At 38.7% G+C, this 22,591-nt stretch overlaps 1 protein-coding gene across 2 annotated transcripts in view; it reads right to left on the bottom strand.

Annotated features, from left to right (window-relative positions):
* Positions 1-22,591, bottom strand: part of XPO7 (exportin 7) — a 100,873-nt gene that overhangs the window by 24,865 nt on the left and 53,417 nt on the right. Inside the window, exons 2-9 of one of the 2 annotated variants that reach the window (XM_046656392.1) lie at positions 12,082-12,228; positions 9,484-9,577; positions 8,770-8,936; positions 7,235-7,300; positions 4,715-4,819; positions 2,714-2,879; positions 2,048-2,121; positions 56-175 (exon numbers count right to left, since the gene is read on the bottom strand). In XM_046656392.1, coding sequence (XP_046512348.1) covers positions 56-175; positions 2,048-2,121; positions 2,714-2,879; positions 4,715-4,819; positions 7,235-7,300; positions 8,770-8,936; positions 9,484-9,577; positions 12,082-12,228 — 939 coding nt within the window. Of the gene's footprint in view, positions 1-55; positions 176-2,047; positions 2,122-2,713; positions 2,880-4,714; positions 4,820-7,207; positions 7,301-8,769; positions 8,937-9,483; positions 9,578-12,081; positions 12,229-22,591 lie in introns of both variants that reach the window. The other variant, XM_046656391.1, reaches the window with a different exon arrangement.

A 22,591-nucleotide genomic window follows, 5' to 3' on the forward strand; every position in this document is an offset into this window, starting at 1 on the left:
ACACACACACAGTCATATAAATATAGTCAAATGAAAATAAATTCTCAAATCTTACCTGTGGATTCTCCAGTATTCGTTTGACGCCATCAACAAGATGAGAGAGAAACTTGGCCCTCTCTGCATTGTTGAACAGGGATCTTCTGACGGAGGCAATCTGCACTAAGCAGGATAATACCTAAAAGCAGGTGCAACCCAAACACAAGTGATTAATCAGATGGTACAGGGGCTGGCCCGTGGCCAGGTGGTGAAGTTCCTGCGCTCCACTTCGGCAGCCAGGGCTGATGGGTTTGCATCTTGGGCATGGACATACACCGCTTGTCAGCCATGCTGAGACAGTGACCCGAATATAAAATAGAGGAAGAGTGGCACAGAGGTTAGCTCAGGGCTAATCTTTGTCACCAAAAAAATAAAATAAAAGAGATATTAAAAAGAAAAAAAGATGGTACAGCTATTTTCACAACCCTTTCCCCTCCTGGAATATTCTTCTTTACATGTGTGGCTAATTCTTCTTTAACACCTGCTACCATTACAATGATACAGAAAGATCAAAGAGGGTACAGTTTAGGGTATCTGAAACAGCTTCATTAAAAGAACAAAGAAAAGAGCAGTAGATCCAAGTTGCTCACAACGAGTTCAATTCAGTTTGGAAATTCACTTAGGTATTATTCTTTGACCACTCCACGGCTTCTTTGATTCTTTTAAGATACATATTTAAGGCTAGAAAATATCAAGCAATTCATAGGTTAAATAAAGCTTAAGATTTACTTTTTTTCTGTTTTATTAAGCCCTTTTGGCTAATCAGGCTTTGCTATGTACTGTCATAATGAAATAACTAAGTCAGATCTGTGCCCTGAAAAATCAGCTTTTATATTGAACACATTTTACCCTTTCTGCACTGTGCTGGATATTCATATTCTCTTTGCCCCTCCAGGTCTATTTTCTATCCTTCTCTACCCTACTCTGTTCCCTGGGAGCCTGACCTCTGTCAACTAACAAGAGGCAAGCTCCCCTGCCTTCTTGCTTCTAGCTGGCTCCAACCATTGGAAAGTACCAGTAGGAGATGAAGAGCAGGAGGAAAGACATGCCCCCTCTCCAGCCCAGCCTGGGCCATGGTTGGCAGAGTTTCTCTACCTCTGCAGTGCAGCTCTCCCCTCAGCCACAGCTTCAGGGTGTCCTTCCCTTGCCCCGTGAGGCTCCCCTGATTGCTAGCCCCAGGGGGTGTACGTCAACACCCTTGTCGGATTCCCTTAATTTTGCCCACATCTTTACAAATAGTCCTTTCATTAATTACCCCCTTGAGTGCACAACCTTTCTCCTGCAGTAAACTGAATGATACAAACAACACTGAATTTATGTTTCTGTAAAAGCAAAGGTCCACATTAATTTGGAAAAGTACTACAATGAGCAGAAAAGTAGTCCACTGCAGAAACACTATGCAAAACACCCATCACTTTACTGTGTTTTCTTTGTATGTTTTGTACAACAGTATTTTATACCAACAATCTGAAATACTAAATCAACGTCTTTTAGGACCTGAATGAATTTTGAGATTTAAGGTGGTTAATCATTGCTTTAAAGGGGAAATGCACCACTCCCAAAAGCTTTCAACTATAATTCAGGATAAGTATGCAAATTTGCCTTCCCACTACAGCTCCCATTTATCACTTATGTAACATAAGAATGAGAGATTTTCACAAACTTTCTCAGTCAGGACAATCTTCAACTAGACAATATACGGTGAATTCCTACATTCTAGCCTGTGGCAATTTGAGGTATAGTATAAAGTCAGATACAAGATGAGACCAAAAGAACTTGGCATCTGCAGCAATTTGTCATTAGGCAGAAATAATTAAAAATAAATTAAGTTAAGACTTTATTGGGAGAAGCTTTAAAAGCTACAAGCTTAATCTCAAAAGGCTAGATAAATAACCCTAGGATTTCTATACTGTACTTCTATGATCTTGTATAACAAAATGAACTTAAGGCTCGTTCACTATTGTTACATTGTATAAATAGGTTTGCTTTAGAAACTGTGGTTCTGACTCACCAGAGGTGAAAATGAAGGAGGGATGGAATGATACAGGTCAAAAAACAGCTGCAGAGTTGAAGAATCTAAGAACGCTGAAAGAAAGACAACAGAGCACTTATATTGAGCACGTCTGCACACCACTCCCGGCACTACACGTTAGGGAGCACATCTTTCTGCTTTCTTATCTTATAGAAGGTTGGTTTGCTCTGAAAGTGGTTAAGCTAACAGGGGCTTTCTGTTTTCCTTTTTTTTAAAGCACTAGTTTTCAGCTCCTCTAAGAGACATGCATTCTTCTGATTCTCAGAGAACTTAAGACAATCAGAACTCTGTCACAGTAAGAATTTTTATCCTTAGGAACACAAAAGCAAACATTCTTTTGTTCGGTTTTGGTTTTAAAGCTAGACAATACCTCAAATGAACAACATGACAGTGAAGTCTCTGGGTGATTGACACAAGAAGGTCAAATTCACGCCGTCAGTAACCAGTAATTGAAAGAGTTCTCCCAGACTAGGGGGATCTCTAAGATTCCTCCAACAACTTCCCCCTCACTTCATAAAGACAGATGCTGAAATTCCCAATTTTCTCCTGCAGCAAGCAAGGGACTGCCAGGAGTTCTTTAAGTCATTCTACAGACACTGTGTAGAGCGGGGCAGCAGCCTGTTTCAGATGGTGCGGGTCTGTTACCTGATCTCCAGCTCGTGGGAATCTGCACTGTGCACAGGTCATCTGAGGACTCATCAGTAGAAGTGCCGATGAAATCAAAGTTTAGGCAGTTATGAGTGAGTTTGAGCAGTTGCATGAGCAAACCATGCTGACTTTCATCGTTCAAGTTTAGATTCTTTCCTGAAGCCTGTAAAAATCACCACATAATGAGTCCCAAACAATCATTCCTCTCTTCTGAGCTCGCTCCAAGACTCATGAGAAGGCTGTTAACTGGAAAGAGGGCTATCTTTCAGCACAGTGCAGTGATGTTCCCCTCCAAAGATGCTGCACTTCTATCATCCTAACGCACTATAAAAATCCTACCTCCTTACTGACTGTCAAAACCTATTTATTGTAAAAACATGAAGCTGGTATTTAAAGAAACTCCCCATGGGGCCGGCCTGGTGGCACAGCGGTTAAGTTCGCACATTCTGCTTCTGAGGCCTGGGGTTCGCTGGTTTGGATCCTGGGTGCAGACATGGCACCGCTTGGCAAGCTATGCTGTGGTAGGCATCCCACATATAAAGTGAGGAAGATGGGCATGATGTTAGCTCAAGGCCAGTCTTGTTCAGCAAAAAGAGGAGGATCGGCAGCAGATGTTAGCTCAGGGCTAATCTTCCTCAAAAAAAAAAGAAACTCCCTTTTGACACTTACTTTACATGCAGACATCGTGGCTACAGGGAATTCTGAAGCAACATGGAATGTGTGGTGACTTCACTTGCATGTGAGATTCTAGTTATTTCTAGACGGGGTAGGATTAAACTCTGGGAAGGAGTTTCAGTAAGTTTACACCCTGCCCTACTTTCCTTCCTCTTTTCAACATTACTATCACCAGCATCAACAAAGTCTTTCAAACCAGAATTAAAACAAAACCACCTTTGAATTTTATTTCTTCATGAGCAGTGTACCTGCCTGCAGTTCCATACTGGTCTGTAGCTACTGTGACTATCAGATTCAAAGTTCACATCAGCCAGGGCCTCAGTGACTGGCTGGCTAACTGTTTTTGACAGTATCAGCGAGGAAGATTCTGTCTCCAGTCTTCTCAAACGCTTTCCCCTCGAAAGGGGTACAATAGCTTTGGCTAGGCAGCTTGCCCATCGGAGGACTGTTTAGGAATTTGAGGTAAAACTAGGTAACTGAGGAAAAAGATGGACATCATTAACTGGGACAACGGAAAGAATCCAAACTTGCTTCTGAAACTAAAATTGGGACATAATGGAAAATGAGAACAAGAACAAGAATAAAAAACCCAAAACTCCCCAAATGAACAAAAAGCCAGAGGCTAATCCCATTTAGCTTTTTATAGGGACAAAGGATCCAAAGATTGTTATAAATGTGTAGAACTCATAGGTTAGAGTTGTTCAATTCTATCAATAAATGAATTGAAACACCAACTTTCTATTTTAAAACAGGTAATTTCCTTATGTGATACTGTCTACCCCTTCAGGTTATGAAATCTAAGTGGATGTTAAAAATTCTACTTTTCCTTACAGATGTTACTTGTTTATTTCCTGCTTTTAACTCAGCAGGGGACACGGGAGCCAGCCTAGTTTTAGTATGCTAACAATGGAGTCTGAACCTGCTTTCAGAGCACTCGAAGAATCCAAACACCATAAAGCTCACATGCTTTTACTCCATATAGGAAGATTTTATGTGGGTATAAAAAAAGTAAACAACAAAATCTCAAACTTTGTGGTAAACTACATTCCTCTAAGATAGAAGCATGGGATAAGTGGTTCACTTAGCTTTTTACCTAGGGGAACAGATCTGAAATAGGGAAATCACAATCCTTTCTCTAATGTTGGGGGTCAGTCTGCCAAGTTTCTTCAACATCCTGGATACAGGTATCATGTGAAAAAGGATGATGACTAAAGATGTGCATAAACTTTCATGGGGTCAGTTAAGAGCTGATATGTAACAAGTGTTCACTCATTCTTATCCTTTCAAAAGGAACTAGGAACAAGACTCAACCTACAATCTCACCTGTTTTAGTAAATTACAGGAAAGTGTGAAGATATCAAATAACGATGAATCTCGGAAAGAAGAGGCTATTTTTCTGTGCTTGGTTAAAGGATGGGTGGTGTCTGCCTGTGCAGAAAAATAAATCAATGCAAGTTTTAGAATTAATTGCAAAGAAAAAAAAATTTCATGGAGACGTCAAATAAACAAGAAGGATTTCCAATAAAAGCAACATAAACACAAAATACATTTTTAACATTTAAATTAATGTTAAATCATATACAGTGAGAGGATGCAAAGGACAATAAGTTACTAATAGCTAGCCAGAATATCACATCTCTGTAGCTTACAGAGGGAAGATGGAAGGAGGAATGAGCATCTTTCCTTCTTTTTAACAAAGTTTTAATCTCCTCTGCACTTAGGGAGGTAACATTTAACAAAGCTGTTGGCAGATATTGCCACTAACTATTATCATGCTGAACTGAGGCCTAGCCTCAAAAACATCAGCGCGGCTTAGGTCTTGGTAAACAACAGGCTCAGCGCTGAAGTTACTGCAGAATTCCTGAAACGGTCATGAGCCAACAGCCATGAATTTAAGATAAGTGACAACAGCCTATTAATACTCTCTTCCTTCTCTAACCCATTTCAACATGTAGTCTACACCACAGAAGTGAGCACCTCAATTAAATGGTCGTATCAGTCTCTCACTTATTCCTCTGTTCTTGTCTTTTCAGCCAAATTTTAAAGGTTTTTGTGGTTAATGACTAAGTCTTTAACTTCTTTAATATGCTCTCTATTCCTGACACACAGTAGGCACTCAGTAAGCGGAATAAAGGAATTTCAAGGTCGTTAAGGGTATTTTTAGTCTAACCACTTATTGAAAGCTTCAATTTCTTCTATATACTAACCAATTCATCTAACAGGGAGCTCACTTTGCTTCTGGCACATTAAAGAAAAGAATAATGCAGCAAGATTTCTGACAGACAACCAAGTTATGGACCCTCCTTGATTTTACTTCTAAGTTCAATAGAAATATTAACAGAAATATACTTCCTGATGTAAATTTGACAACCTAAAAACTAACAGGAAATTAAGTTATACAGAAATTAAAAATATTCCCCAATTCTAGCTTCAGTGTCACTGTGTTATCATAAATATCTTGGATAATAAGGTATTGCTAGATTACATATATTACATATAATCTGTTATGTTGATCATAATACAGAGAATAATTATATGTTAAATACGTTACACACATTTCTATTGTTTTCTTAAGAATGACAAGCAAAATTTTGAAAAGCTTTTTTTTCATACCAACATTGATGTATGTTGTGGGGCCAAGCTTCAAAGGGGAGAACATTAACCTCACAATCTCTGAACTTAGTTTAATACATGCTCTCCTACTCCGAAGGCAGTGGTGGTTAAATAATAAGGCAGTTGTTAAGAGCACAAGCACTGAATCACCCTACGTGGGTCTGAATTCAGATACTGTTGCTTGCTAACTGTGACACCTTCGGCAAATTATTTAACCTTTATGTGCTTCAGTTTTCTTATCTGGAAAAATGTGATAACCACAGTACCTATCTCACAGAAATATTGTGAGAATAAAATTAGTTAATATAAGTAAAGTGCTTAGAACAGTACCTGTCACATAGCAATCAGTCAAAAGTATACGCATTATTATTCTGCTAACTACTGACCACAGTGGGGATTGCATGTGACAGAGAACACAATATGCATCCAGATTTTAATGGGCTATAAGCTAGTTCATTTAAAATAGTAGCAACTCAACAATTAAAATTTCTCAGGGTTAATAAAAATGTCTGCATAAATACGAGCAATAGCAACAGTGATGCCAATGTAATTAACAGCTGATAACTGAAGGGTGAGATGTTATAACTAATATTAATACTGGCCTGTTGAATAATTATAAAATTTTAGCTGGATACAAAGTAAATGACTGAAAAAAATAATAGCCAGAGCAAAAGAAAGCCACTGGTATTTCCTCTGTAGTAATCTGTGACATTGATCACTATTTAAAAAACTATTTGGTATTTAGTAGAATGCTTTATGCATTCTGAAAAGATCACCAGCAAACTCTTTCATAATAGCAAATGAAAACTGATTTTTTTAGTGATTATAAACATATATTAATATACGCAGAAGGGGTACATAAATGATGCTGGTCCCACTTTCATGATTCCTTTTTTGGACTCATTCTCTTTCACTGGCAAAGCAATTATTTCTTTAAAGTTTTGACTTATGACCACTGCTCTCATCTCTAACAATGAACGTTAACAGTGAGGAAAGCTGAGATGGGAGGATAAAATATTCTGGAGACAGAAGGGGATGAGGACAATAAGAGTCAGGTAGACTGCTCTTACAGAGGAAAACCCAATGGAACTATTTTGTTTCAAAAGAGCATTAATCACTTACCGCAAAAGCACACAACTGCCAAAAAAGATCATCCCACACACAGCAGAAAACACCAATACTAAGAAAAAATATGGCACTTACTTCAAGGAGGAAGGCTGTAGCACTTACTTGATTAATTTCATTGGTTAGCTGAGATAAAATTGTGACGCCAATGATGCAGTATTCAACACTATCCTGGTAAAAACACGTAAGGCAGAAAGAGTTGGTGTGTGCAGGATGATTTCAGCACGTGGAATGCAGTCATACTTTTCCTTTTTGTGAGGAAGATTTGCCCCGAGCTAATATTTGTTGCCAATCTTCCTCTTTATTTTGCTTGAGGAAGATTAGCCCTGAGCTAACATCTCTGCCAATCTTCTTCTATTTTGTATGTGGGTCACTGCCACAGCATGGCTGATGAGTGGTGGAGGTCCGCACCCAGGATCCAAACCCGTGAACCTGGGCCACTGAAGCAGTGTGTGCCAAACTTAACCACTATGCCATGGGGCTGGCCCCTGGAATGCAGTCATGCTTTTAAAATGACAGAATCCTATGTCTCTATTAAAACTGTCTTGGGCCAGCCCTGGTGGCCTGGTGGTTAAGTTTGGCACGTTCTGCTTTGGGGTCCCGGGTTCGGTTCCCCAGGCATGGACCTACACTACTCGTCTGTCAGTAGCCATGCTATAGTGGTGGCTCACATAGAACAAGAGGAAGACTGGCAGTGGATGTCAGCTGAGGGTGAGTCTCCCTCTGCAAAAAAACTGCCTAGAGAAGGTAGCAAGGAATTACAGTTTAAAAAGCCGTTGTTATGCAGGACATAAAACCTAACTGCCATAAAGGTAGGCTGCTAAATCCGACTTCATCACAATGGAAACCTTTTGTATTTTAAAAATACCCATAAGTACTATACTATATACATGATAAAAGGAGAAACTGGCAAATCACATTTAAGATAAATGACAAATGAATGCATAAAATAATTTATAAAGAGACTATATACAACAATAAGAAAAAGGCAAAGAAGCCAATAAAAAAGGACACAAGACATAAATAGGAAGTTCACAGAAAAACAAAAATAAGTAGTGAATTTAACATATGGAAATTTGTTCCATCTCATGTGTTACTCAGATGCTGAGACGCCAATTCTTTTTACTGATTAAATTAGAAAAATTAAAAAGCTGAGCTCCCAGGATGGAGGTACAGGGAAACAGGAATTCTTTTTAATTGTTGGATTTTTGTTTGAGGGTAATTTGGAAGTATCCTTGAAAGCCAAAAATGCACCCATCCTTTTGACTGAATAATCCCAAGATCTGGAATTCACCTACAAACACACTTATTCAAAGTATGATAGGATTATATACTAGGATGTTCACTGAAGTATTTACCATCTAAAGTACAGGAACAAACGAAATGCCCACCTTTATTACAAGGGATTGGTGACATTACAGAATTTTAGACTGCAACAGTCTAGGCATTAGAAAGAAGGAAAGCAGGGTTTCATGTGCTGGCATGTAAACATGTAAAGCCAAGACACAGTAAGGATAAAAAAGATGGAAGATAATGTACCAAATAATTCCACTTTGTGTAATTTTTAAAAGGTAGATCAGTATATAAGTATATATATGTTGCTTCTCTCACTCCTATTACCTCAAATATGTACATCATACCTGTAAAAACCTTGTGACGTCTGTGATTGCATTTCTGAAGACATAGTCATCCTTCTGACAGTCAAACCAGCCCAGTTTTGTGATTCTGGCATATAACTGAATAAGTGCTTGTGTCACAAAAGTAGCCAACTTTGGCCGAGTGGCAAGGTAGTTGAGCACATAGTTCCCTATAAAACAAAAATACCCCACATAGTAGAAAGCTCTGCTAGGGAAGGGTGTACGTCTTTAAATGTGCCACTGTCCAAGACATGGTAAATTTAGACTATTTACCCCAAACTCCCTTAATTCCTCACGCTACTGAGAAAAAGGACTTTGAATTCAAGATTAGTAGGCTTTCCAACTCAGAATTTTATACTTATCACAATGAAGACTCTGAAGTATGGCGTTGAATCTACTCCTAGAGTTAACTAACATGGTCTACACAGAATTAATAATCCTTACAATGTTTTTCTTAAGTTCCTAGTGACAGTAAAGACTGAATGAAAGAAACCTCCTGAAGACAAAAGGAATGACTCAGGCTTTATCTGGAAGCAATTAGATTGGACCCTCTTGACTTTCATAAGCCCAAAATTCTGGAAAAAACCGGATTCTAGATATTCTATAGGCTTAGCAATTTTAAAATGTTATCAAACAAGCAACATAAACTTAACTATTACTAGCAAATCATTAGACAAACTAATTTCTTTACGAGAGAACAGACAATTCTCTACTTACGAATATCTATCCGTTGTTCCAATGGTAGAGGGTTGTTTGTGCGTGATACAAGCTTTGTAAGGCAAGTAGCTGCCAGTAACTGGGAGTAAGATGACTGTGAAAAGAGGGGGGTAAAGGTCTTAGAATTCAATTTTACTGAGTTACTCAGTCATAAGATTTTTCACTTGGAAATCTGTGCTCAGATTCAAGAAAAAGTAACCAGTTTTGCTATATGTGATCCTCCAGATTTTAGGGGATCTATCATTCTAAGGAAAAATGAGTCCCACATAGCATATGTGCTCATTTAACTGATTTCAATCATGAACAGGGGCAGGATAAAGTCAATGGCCTGATCAAACAAAATCCAATACAGACATCTGCATCACTTTGAGGGGGCAGATGCCAGAGGGGATCTTTTCAGAAAGACATTAGGATCTCTAGAAGACAGATCTCTTCTGTCATTTAAACCAAGAAATCTTCTCCCTTCAATAGCCTTGTTACAGTGATGTTTCAAAAAGTTTTACCTCAGAATTCCTATAGTATAGTAGTAAAAATAAGAAAGGAAGTATTAGAGGGAACCATCACATTACACTGTATAGTTAATGCCCAAACTGTATCTTTCCATCAGCACAGCTATCAGTCAGCTACAGCTTTGGGGAACATATATGCCAGTTTTAAAGTAAATTCATAACAATTACTTATGAGAAAGGAAAATTATGCCCTAAGCAATGAAATAGCATTATCATATTCTCAAGTGTGGATTTTAATGAATTTTAACCTTACAGAGAATCAGAGTTCTCTATCTGATCATAACGTATAAGAAGGTGCTGTGTGGGAATTCTTCTGTGTGGCTATATTATATCATGTCATATAACAGGGAGAGATTCAGAACCATCAAAGTAATTTAATCAAGGGTCAAGGATAATCTTCCATCAAACTATAAATCCTTAAGACAGTAGGCCTATCCATAGGCATTATGTAATGCGACCAGTTATAAAAAAAATTTAAGCTTAGGGGCCTGCCTCGTGGCTGAGTGGTTGAGTTCACTTGCTCCACTTTGGCGGCCCAGGGTTTCACCGGTTTTGATCCTGGGCATGGATATGGCACCGCTCATCAAGCCATGCTGAGTTGGTGTCCCATACAGCACAACTAGAAGGACCTCCAACTAGAATATACAACTATATACTAGGTGACTTTTGGGGAGAGAAGAAGAGGAGAAAAAAAAGGAAGACTGGCAACAGATGTTAGCTCAGGTGCCAATCTCATAAAAAAAAAATTAAGCTTAAGAAAAAATCTATGAAAGTGATTTGACATGTAATTTTTATTCAACACCCCTGAACATGGTTTAAACTGATTACAGCAGGTAAGTCAAATCACAAATAATGCAAGAAGGACTATACATATAGAACATAGTGTATAACTATACAATATATAACGCATAAATAGTTTTTACACATAATTCCAATAAATCTGTTAAGTCACTAAGAAGTCAACAGAGATTAAAAGGGAAGAACCTACTATAATTGAGTGTTTTTAGTATTGCACCAATCCTATTTTATTCCAGCCTGCTGACTGTCAACATGAGGAAGTGGAGTTAACAGTCAGGGATGATAGCGGGGCTCCAGTGGGAATCCACTGGAAGAGCTAGTGGTCTATCTCTGAAAGCACAAACGTAAGTGGATCAATTCTAAGACCGAGTGATTGAAAAGAAATATACCAACTACGTGCGAAAACAAACAGAGCAGCATACAATCTCTGGCCGTGACTCTGTAACCTTCAGATGCCTGGGAGAAGCGTTAGCTCCCTCAGCTACTAAGCGGCAATTTTGAGCCAAGTGTAATCTGTTCTATTTACTCCATAAACAGCGTAACACTACTATGAAGACTTAACAGTGGAGCCATCTACAACTCCACCCTCTCAGCAAAGAACTGCTGTTCTTTCCACACGCCCCTCCAGAGCTCAGCACGGTGTTAGCTGCTAGTCTAGTCGCGATTCTGACTCTCTCGGTGCCCTGTCATGATACCCTGGTTGGAGTCTTACCCTTCCTAACACCCCCATCTTGCCAAAATATTAATTTAATCAAATTATGTCTCATTAAAAACATTATTTTGATCACTGCATTGCCATTTTTAAGCTAGAAGAGACCCTAATTCCATTTCTAAAACTATACTTCCTTTAATTTCATTGTCAAGATCATTTTTACCCTACATTTCTAAGGCACTAAGAAGCAGCTGTGGTACAGAGGGGGAAAAACAGAGAAGACTGGAGATCTTGTAGGGTGACACGGACTTTGTGGATAAGAAGTCATTTATATACAGCCCTGTCTTCTGTGCGAAGGATATGAAGTGGTACTTAAGTGTAGAACAGAGAAAGAGTCCCAGAAGTGTGACTCAAGATGAAAAATGACAGGACAAAATGTATGTTCAACAAGATTTTCCTGCTGAGGCTGTAGGTATTTTTTGCCAACCTCCCAGGTATGGTGCTTTTTTAAAAGTGAAATTAAGATGGCAGAGGCACCTAGAGGAACCAAGAACCAATCCCAGTCCACCCCTAAACTTAGAACCAGAATACATTTTCCTAAGCCTCTGTTATCCTTCAGGGTTTTCAAATCTTACGTACACTTCCTCTTTCGAGGAGTAGCTGGCACTTGCTCAGGCAGTCGGGGCTGTTGGTGAATTCGACCAAGGCTTTCTCTGCCTGGAGTCGAGTGGCTGTGTCTGTTGTTTCATACAGCTGTTTGCACAGATTCTCTAGTTGGGCCAGGCTCTGGAAAAGATCAGTCCAGAAAGAAGTCAACTACACATGCAAGGTACTGTGCTCAAAATTAACGGACAAAGATAAATAATAATCAATGAAGACAGATTTGCTTCTCAACCTTAAGGAGAATCTGGGTAACCTTTATCTAATAACAACTCTTTATAGTTCTCTTTATTTGATGCTTTAGAAGACAAAATAATATTAATGCCTAAAATATCTATATACTTTCTCAGTCATTCCCTTAAAGATCAATCACAAATGATACATTTTTTGCTTGCAAATATCCATCCTCCAAAGCTTTTCCAAAAAGCTTTCAAATAAAAATTCAGAATTTACTTGTTCTGCCATCAATTTCAAAATTGTGGATACTAGAGGCACTGCTGTAAACTTAAGCACATAAACACATAATATAAATGTCACACACATCTTTATATAGTTTTAAATATTTTCCCTTCATCTAGTAATTATTAGCTTATAATTGAGTATACGAATAAAGATGGCCAGGCTCTGCGGGAAAGCTTGAATGCATGTACGCACCTTCCTCCCTGGGTCCCTCATGTCTCAAGTTCAGCAGGCTCTCTTCTCCTGTTGTACTTTAAACTCTTGCTTTGGTTCCAAATTTAAAACGAAAGGGTCAAAATAAATTCAACCCTAGCATATGCTCACACAGAGATAAGACAAGGGAAACGCCCCCAAACAAACCCTTCTCTCCAAATCTTGAACCAGTTCCAGGGAGGCAGGAAGGGGATGGGTGTGTACTTTGGTCAAAACCCAAAAAGGACGCAAATCTACTTTTACTTAATGCCATGTTTAAAAGCAAAGAGGAAAGGAACTAGTAAGAGTTCATCTTTCACTGACTGGAAAGGAGGGCAAACATCTGTTAGTCTTTAAAGGAATGGTTTGGACTTTAAGAAGATATTCTGAGCCCATTTTCTATGGTAGCAAGCAAGATTTGATTTAAATGGTGTGAGGGATCCTACTATTAGAAACGACAATTCTGACAATAACAAAAATAATAATAATAATTAAACAAACCAACCTGCACAAATAGCCTAAGAAATATTATAGAGCCAGTCTGCCCAAGGCTTTTCATTATCACTTTATTTCATTTTGGTGTGACTTTATAAATCTCAGCTTCTCCACTAAACAGGAAAACCTCTAGGGCAGGATACCCATCTTACTCAACCTGATTAATAACTTTCAAACATTAACCTAAAGGAAACAAGAAAGACAAATACTGACACTCTAAGAGCATCCATTTCACTTCAGAGAGCCCCCAAAGAACAAAAACAACTCCCACTCCACAGGCGAACAAACGAACTGCCCTTCAAAACATGGTGGGACTCTGATTAGGCTCACATTGAATTTGTTCTCTCTGACTTCCAAGGATCCCACTTAATGCCTTCCTCAGTTCAAAACACAGAGAAAACTGCACTTACAAAGTCAGATCTCAAGTAACGATGTTCTATAAGCAGTACTTGATTCTTTCACACAGTTTATAAACACAAGGAATAGAGAATAAACCTAACTAATTACATATATCCATAAAAGACATGTGAAAGTCAGTGATATACTAGCCAATACTGGTCCAAGACCCTAATGACAAATGAATCCGTTTAATTATAAATCCCTACATTCCTAAGCAAGGGGTTAAATCTCCTTCACAAGGTTTTGTTTCAATCTAGCAGGCTGGTTTTCCCCTCCTCCTATATAAAGAGAGGGAACAAGTTTAAACAATAGCTAGTGCATAAGACATCAACAGAAAGACACCCTAACTAAACTGAAAGATAGCTATAAAATCTGGTATTAGGGAGCAGCAGCAGCCTCATAACCCCCTTAGCCACCACACAACACACTGTGAGCTTTCCAATATCTTGAACAGATACTCCCTAAATAGTCATGCTGCTTAAAGTATAATGACTCTCCTTAAAGTCTGATCAATCAGTTCCAGTAGCTCCCCCAGTGCAACTCTTGTTTATGTTTATTCCAACAAAGCTGCTCACACAACAATGGCTAAGCATCTGTTACCAGTAGCTCCTTACCGCTAAAAACCTACATGCAGGTTATGGCGGGCTTTTTTGGTTGTTGTTTTGTTTTGATTTGGTTTAATTTAGCAGACAAAAACATACTGCAGGGTAAGTCTGGTAATGAGTTCTCAGCTCAGGAAACAAGATTGTTTAAAAAACAAAAAAGTAATTTGACCATTATACAAACAGTTTGAAGAACTATAGCTCTATTTCTTTGTTTCCAGAGGAACAAATGGAAACAATTTTGTTTTCCCAAACAATTAGTGGAAACATCTACCAACCACAGGTTGACAGTCACTTTATTTGGGTTGCCCACACTACCCATGGAAGGAGAGGGGAATGAGACATTTACGTTTACGTTCTTTAGGATCCAAGTGTTTCCAAAGCTCATCGAATAGCTAGATTATTTCGAATCACTTTGGGGGCCCAGAATAAAATAATTTATCCTATAATGATTTGATTAGCTATTAAAACTAGTACTTTACATTTAGAGTAGCAACACACACCACAGCATCTTTCCGCTTTGCAAAGTGATGCCTATATTAAACCTGCTCCCATTCACTACTTCTTATTAAGAACATCTATTACGTGATGCTGGTTCAGTCACAGAAAAGCCTCCAGACAAGAACGTCTACTTTCTGTTCCTGAGGCTGCCAACCCTATCATGCACAGAGAAACTTCAATCTGGTACCACGGGAACAGAAAAGCACGTTTGGGTGAAATATTTCACAAAACTGGAAGGTGATCTTCAACCAGCAATGTCCTGCTTTAGTACAAGAAACACAAGACAATCAACCCCACAAGACCACACCGATTTTACCAACAACAGTTACAATAAAGGTATTAAAAGAATTTATCTTCTTTATGTGGTGTGTATATATATATATGTGTGTGTGTGTGTGTGTGTGTGTATATGTATATATATATATATACATATACACACACACACACAATGAAATACTACTCAGCCAGAAAAAAAGACAAATTCATCCCATTTGCGATAACATGGAAGGACCTAGAGGGAATTATGCTAAGTGAAATAAGCCAGTCCAAGAAAGACAAACACCAGATGATTTCACTCATGTGTGGAATATAAACAAGTACTGGGACAAAGAAAACAGTTCAGTGGTTACCAGGGGAAGGGGGTGGGGAGCCCTGGGGGAGAAGGGGAGCACTTACATGGTGACAGTCAAGAAATAATGTACAACTGAAATCTCACATTGATGTAAACTATTATGAACTCAATTAAAAAAAAGGAATTTATCTTCTTTAATATTTAGCAACAACATTATTTTATAGTCTTTTAAATCTAGATGGGGAAAATGTAGCTCAATTATTCTCATTTCAAAATAATAATTTATCCGAAGAATTGCTTCTAGATTAGAGGAAAAATGAAGATTTTGTTTGTACATTAGATGTTATACTACTCCACAAAACAGAATACCTTGGACTTTATTTTACTTTGTAAAACACTGTTTAAAAAGACTAATGGTATATACTTTTAAATTAGTCTCACTGCTTAAAAAAAAAAACCACCTGGAGATTTCCAGAGACTGGATATTCGCTTTTAGGAAAGATCTGATGACATTCCCATAATGCCGAGCACTGAACTAGAAAACAAGCACAACCCTTGGACGACCAGTGAGATACGCAAGTTCTCTGCAGAGCAGGCACAGCCTTCATCTGACAGCCACCCCAGCTGCCGGAAATAATCAGCAGGCATCATCCTATCCAAGTGTAAAGTGCAGGCTCAATCCAGAGAAGTTCTCAAGAAGAACAGAGGGGAATTACCAACTCAGTAGGGGAATTTCCATGGTTAGGATGACTTAAATATAAAAAGAACTGCTTAAAAATCAAGCCACTTTCAACCTGCTTATAAACTCCATTAATTTAGATCTTCCTTAGTTGGAATTCTTCTGTGTACTAGGAAAATACTCTGTTAGGTAAATTAAAAGATGCATACTGAATCTGCCAGAAAATGTACCATTTTAAAGATCTATAAGTAAAGTTAATAAAATTGATATACTAATTACATTTTTTTTCTTTTGAGGAAGAGTAGCCCTGAGCTACCATCCGCTGCCAATCCTCCTCTTTTTGCTGAGGAAGACTGGCCCTGAGCTCACATCCGTGCCCATCTTCTTCTACTTTATATGTGGGATGCCTGCCACAGCATGACTTGCCAGGCGGTGCCATGTCCACACCCGGGATCCGAACCAGTGAACGCTGGGTTGCCGAAGCAGAACGTGAGAACTTAACCGCTGTGCCACCGGGAGGCCCCTACTTTTTATTTTTTATCTATTCAACAAGGCATTCTTATTGTCAATAATGGGTATCTAATTATCATAGATAATTATTTTTTAAAACCTCCTAAAAATTCAGTAACAACAATTATTGTTAGGTTAAACAAGCAAGTGGCAAAACAGTACGTAGAGTATATCATTTGTGAAATATGTTAGCAAATTCAAAGAAGAAAATCTGGATGAATTCAAACCAAAAAATTATCTCTAGGAGGTGAGGTTATGGGAGACTTTCAATTTCTATGTTATATATTTCTATAACTTCTGAATTTTTGACCACAACCATATATTACTTGTAAGCAGGAAAAAAACCTCAACAACTGTATGGATAAAAATTATTTAAAAGGACAAATTTAAGCTACTTTCTTTTTCTAAATAAACTCTTCTAATTACTAACATATTACCAATTAGCAGCTGATACTGTTTCCAGTCAGAATTCACAAAACAAATTCATAAAACCAAAAAGGCAAAAGTCTATTCCAAACACTAATTTTTTAAAAAGTACATCTGTTTATTACTACTTTTCTTTTGTTCTGATAATAAATGTTGATAGGTTAAATGGCCTGAAAAGAACATTCCATGCAAGGTTCCCTCTTGTTTATAAAGTTATCTAGAAGGCAATCTTGTGGGCCAAAGCTATTTTGGTTTTATACATATATCAGCAGATCTCTAAGATGTTTTTCACTGCAGCAGAGTCAATGGGGGGAAAATAGCTAGCTCTCTGAATGAAAATGTTTATATAAGCAAACTATTTATTTTTAAAAGTTAAAGGGAAAAAGTTTACAAAGACAGTGCAAAAGACATGAATCTGGACTTTATAAGAGGATATCCAAATGGCCAATAAGCAAATGAAAGGTGCTCAATCTCAATAATCATCAGGAAATGTAAATTCAAACCACAGTGAGATATATCCATTAGAATGACGGGGATGAAAAAGCCAAGATCAAGTGCTGGTTAGGATATGAAACAACTGGAAGCCATACACTGCTAGTGGAGTCTGAATTGGCTCAAACACATTGAAAAACTGGCAATATACAGATATCCTAGACCCAACCATTTCACTCCCAGGTATACACCCAACAGAGATATGTGCTAAGTTCACTGAAAAAATATGTACAAGAACATTCATGGCAGCACTAAATCTAATAGGTCTCAAATGGAAACCCAAATACCCATCAATAGTAGTATGAATAAATGTTTCATTTCTTAATCTGGGTGCTGGCTACACAGGCATGTTCATTTTGAGAAAATCCACTGAATTGTACATTTATAATGTGTGTATTTTTCTGTATGTACATTTCAATAAGAAGCTTTAAAAAAAGATGGATGAATGCCACAGTTCTCCCAAAATTCTCCAGGTATTTACTCTCATCTATTTTTTTCTGATACTAATGGGAAAGAAGTTCATCAGTAACTGCTAATTGTACTCTAGATTTAGAATGCTTTAGTTTTATATCAATTCATGTTTTAAGAACCGTAACTCCCATTATTTTCTTAGGAAATAAGGTAAGACTCTGGATGCATCTGGGGACATTCTATTGCTGAGAGTTCTAAGAGCACTGCAGATGCTGTGTAATGTCTACTGCCGTAAAGCAAGATAAAATACCTATTTTCAGCAAGTGATAATGCTATGAGAGCCTTGCATGCATTAGATAAGCGTAGCAAGTCTGCTAACATATGAGACTGCAAAATTCTACACGACTTCAAAATACGAATCAATTCTAACTGGTAATAAACACATATGATCTATGTTTTGTGGGTAACATGCAGCCAAAACACATCTAAACAAATTATTTCATGAAATAAACAGCCAGACTAACTGTGCCTGGTGTATTTGTCTTATAAATTTAACTCAAGAGTTTTCATTTAACATATCACCAGAAAACTGGTCTTAGTTCCTTCTCAGAGTCACTAACGGCGCGACGGAATGAAAGCTGCACTGTAAGCTAAACCCTTTAAAGTACAGGCTCCAAACCGGTGGCCTCAAACTGGCCCTCAGACGCTTTTGTTTTATGTCTTACGGTGTCGTTTTAAAGTATGACATAGTTGTCAATATTTATAATAATATCTGCTTTTCTAGCATGAGAAGATCTGATAATACTGAACCTGCATTTTCAAGTGTCACTAATCAGATGACGTCAGGAGGGCAATGCTTCCCTGGGGCCGGCTCTCTCCACAGTTCCTACTGCTGGCCTCTGCAGACAGCTGAGTTTTCTTCCCCTGCTCGAAAGCAATTTTGTTTCATATCAGTGGTTCACTCCAAGAAGTTAAAGTTAAAAAGTAGTGAGCATGTGGTAGTACAATAGGTTTTGGCTTAACTTTGGGTACTAAATCTTTGCCACATTTGGTTAAAAGAATCTTTTGAGTACAAGGGGCTACATAAAACTTAAAGAATTAGATTGGGAGTTGTACAGTTTGGATACTGGCTTAGCAACTAACTGTGTGATTTTGGGCAAGTTAATTTCCTGGAGCTCTGGTTTTCTGTGTAAAATAAGTGGATTTTATTATCTTATTTTTCAAAGGACTATCAATTCTATCATAGAATTTTATACTATCCTTCCTATTTTAATTACATAATTCAAAAATAATTCAGATTCAAAAGTAAGCAAATATTAAAATTAAAATGATCACAAAAACAAAAGCCAACGTAAATTTTTTAAAGAGAGAATTACACTTACAACATAAACCAGGTAGCACTCCCATACATCCCTCTCACTGCAGCACAGGAGCCTTACTCACAACTTCAGTAACCGACCCGTCAGCACAAGGATGCTTTTGGAGGGAGGCTCAGTCCAGGGTAACAGCAATGACCTCAGATGTCAGACAAATCCCTACTCCTCTACTGACTAGCCGTGAGGAGCACAAATAAGTGACTCCTGTCATTCAAACGAGTTTCCACTTCTTTTAAATAGAAATAACATCTGCTGCACAAGTTTGTAAAAGTCAATGAGGTAATGTATGTAAATTGTTAATGACTCAGGGTATTACTGGCTATTACTGATTACATTGGCCAGTAAAAACTCCAGACAACAACGGTTTTTACAAGCATATGCAAATCCATATAACATCCATATAACTCTAGAGGGGTTATAAAGGCCTTTCCTTGTTGGGCTAGGGGCATTAGGGATGTAACCACAGGACCAGGAACAGAATGTGCCACCCCAAAATATGCCTCTTTGGCATAAGGGCTATTCTGAGCTGATGATTATTAAAAAAAACAGCAGACATAGGAAAAGCTCTGAAAACCTGGTAGAAGTTATCCTTTTGGAAGGGAAATTTAGATTTGTAAAAGAAATCTCCATTTGTAAGGCTGCCTCCCTCTCTGTGCCAAGAAGGGGAGGATGACTCTAAATCTCCAGAAACTTTTATTAATAGAGAAGGCAATAACTTAAATCTGCACAGCAACCTGCCCTTGTTCACTGTCATCTCCCCATCCCCCCCACCTCCCATAACTGACCTCAGCTTAACAACAGGACGTTAAAAGCCATTTTTCAGGAGCGGGGAGCCAGCCAGGAGCATGCGCAGAAGAAAAAATTTTGATCTGCCAATGGAACTCATCCTGCCAGCGCATACCAGCCTGCCCTCACTGATCCCTGAAACCTTACCCCATACCTTGGATCAGAAACAGAGTTCAGAGCCTGTCCTTCCATCTCCTTACCAACTGACTGCATAATAAACTGTTTCTTTTCTCAAAGACTGATGTACCACAGTATTGGCTTCTGTGCAAATGAGGGGATGAGCCCTTGCTCAGTGACAGGGATAATATAGACAATTGATCCTCATTATTTGTGTATTCAGTATTTGCAAATTTACCCACTTGCTAAAATTTATTAGTAACCCCCAAATCAATGCTTGCAGCAATTTTGCAGTCACCTGCGTACACGCACAGAATGGGTCCCAGCTGAAGTGGAACAAGGGGACACCTTGCTTTCTTGTTTCAGCTCTCATACTGTAAAAAAGTGGAAAAGCCCTTTTTGTGGTTTATTTAGTGCCATGTTTTGCAGTTTTGTGTTGCTGATTTTATTGTTTAAAATGGCCCCCAAACAGTGCTAAAGTGCTGTCTAAGTGTTCCTAGGCACAAGAAGGCTATGTGAAAATATGTGTCAGATAAGCTCCATTCAGGCATATTAAATAAGGTGTCTTTAAACAGAAACACAAATAAAACAAGGTTATAGGATGACTTGTTGACAAAAATGTTGTGACCAGAGGGTGGCAGGAACCTAACCCTATGATATCCTCTTGGAGCAATGGTTCAGTATCTGCGAATTCAGTGTTCTCGACGACTTGATAAAACATAAGTACCACAAGCAATAAGGATCAGCTGTATTACTGGCATCCATGGGTGGTATTCAGCACATATTTCCCCAGAGAAACAGAACTGTATTACCACTGTCATAGGCATTTGTTCAGAGGGATTTAACTTACACAACGTCCATATTAATGTCTGTAATACTCAAATCCTTCCACAAGTGATTCACATCTTTGTTTAAATGGCCATTTATAGTAATTATTTATGTATTGAGATTTTAGTTAACGAGCACCAATGCACACCCTACATGGAAAGGACAAGTGTCTGGCACACAGAAATAGCTTCATAAAAACGCCCTGCGTAAATGGGTAAGTCTAACTCTTAAAAGCTTTTAAAGGGACTTTGGGTTAAAATGGCAGATTGACCACACATCCAATTTTGCTCCTTCCCAAAACTCAACTAAAACAACACTAAAGGAATTTTTTAAAAAATCATAGTCCCACAAGGATTATGACTGGGAACAGGAGAGGGGACAATAGCAACAAAATTTTGCAATCCAGGAAAACTGGTGGTAACTGACTTCACTGACTCAAGAAACCAAATCCCTTGCCGGCAGGGAGAGGAGCTGAAAACCAAGCAATTTACACTCTGCACTTGACGCGAAGGTGAAGTGGGGTGGCCAAAGCAAGGAAGAAGAGGGCCAAAGTATTTCTGAGAAGTGAGGTTCCCAGTATCTTCCCTTACTCTACGCCTCTGAACGACTGCCCCACTTTCTCTGGACTGGGAGACATGCAGCCAGTCCAAAGCACGACTGAGAATCTGGCACCATGTAGCTGACAGGTTGATGGGGTGGCCACGTGGCACACTGAGTGCTGCTGAGTCCCTTCCAGCCAGAAATGCCAGCGACCAGACTGCGCTCTCTAGGCAGGAGGTAGGAAGATTTTCCCCTGAGAATCTTGTTAGTCACAAAGGAAATACCTAAAAATACACTAATATGGGGGTTAGCCAACAAATGGCACAGTCAGACTACCCCACTGCAATGCCTCAAGCAGACAAACCTCACCCCCACACGAAGAGCTTCTCATCAGCTCGGTTGTCTCTCCATCTCAATTATATGCAAATAAACAAGGATTACCAGAAATGTGAAGAAACTCTTTAACGTGGAAGATAGTGTTAAAAACAAGAGAACAGGGGCTGGCCCAGTGGCCGAGTGGTTAAGTTTACGTGCTCTGCTGCAGGTGGCCCAGTGTTTCGCTGGTTCGAATCCTGGGCGTGGACATGGCACTGCTCATCAAACCACGCTGAGGCAGCGTCCCACATGCCACAACTAGAAGGACCCACAACAAAGAATATACAACTATGTACTGGGGGGCTTTGGGGAGAAAAAGGAAAAAAAATAAAATCTTTAAAAACAAGAGAACAGGCCCAAAATGGAGTCGCGTATGCTAAGCCTGTCACCAAACTGCAACTTAATTACAGTTTTGGCTCTCCCAGAAATGGAATCTTAAACTAGCCAATCAAGAATCACCTGATCAGCACCAGTTAAGTAACCTGCCTGATAGACCCCTACTGTCCTCTAAAGGAAAGCCACTTTGCAATAACCAATCCACTTTTTTGCCTAACATAACTTCCTTGTTCCTGCTCCCTTCCTGCCTACAAAAGTCTTTCATTTTGTACAGCTCCTTGGAGCTCCTTTCTATCTACCAGAGTGGATGTTGCCCAATTTGAATTGACTTTTGCTCAAATAAATTCTTAAAATTTTAATATGCCTCAGTTTCTCTAACAGTAGTGATCTAAAC

This window comes from Equus quagga, chromosome 3 (assembly GCF_021613505.1).
Source record: "Equus quagga isolate Etosha38 chromosome 3, UCLA_HA_Equagga_1.0, whole genome shotgun sequence".
Lineage (NCBI taxonomy): Eukaryota > Metazoa > Chordata > Mammalia > Perissodactyla > Equidae > Equus > Equus quagga.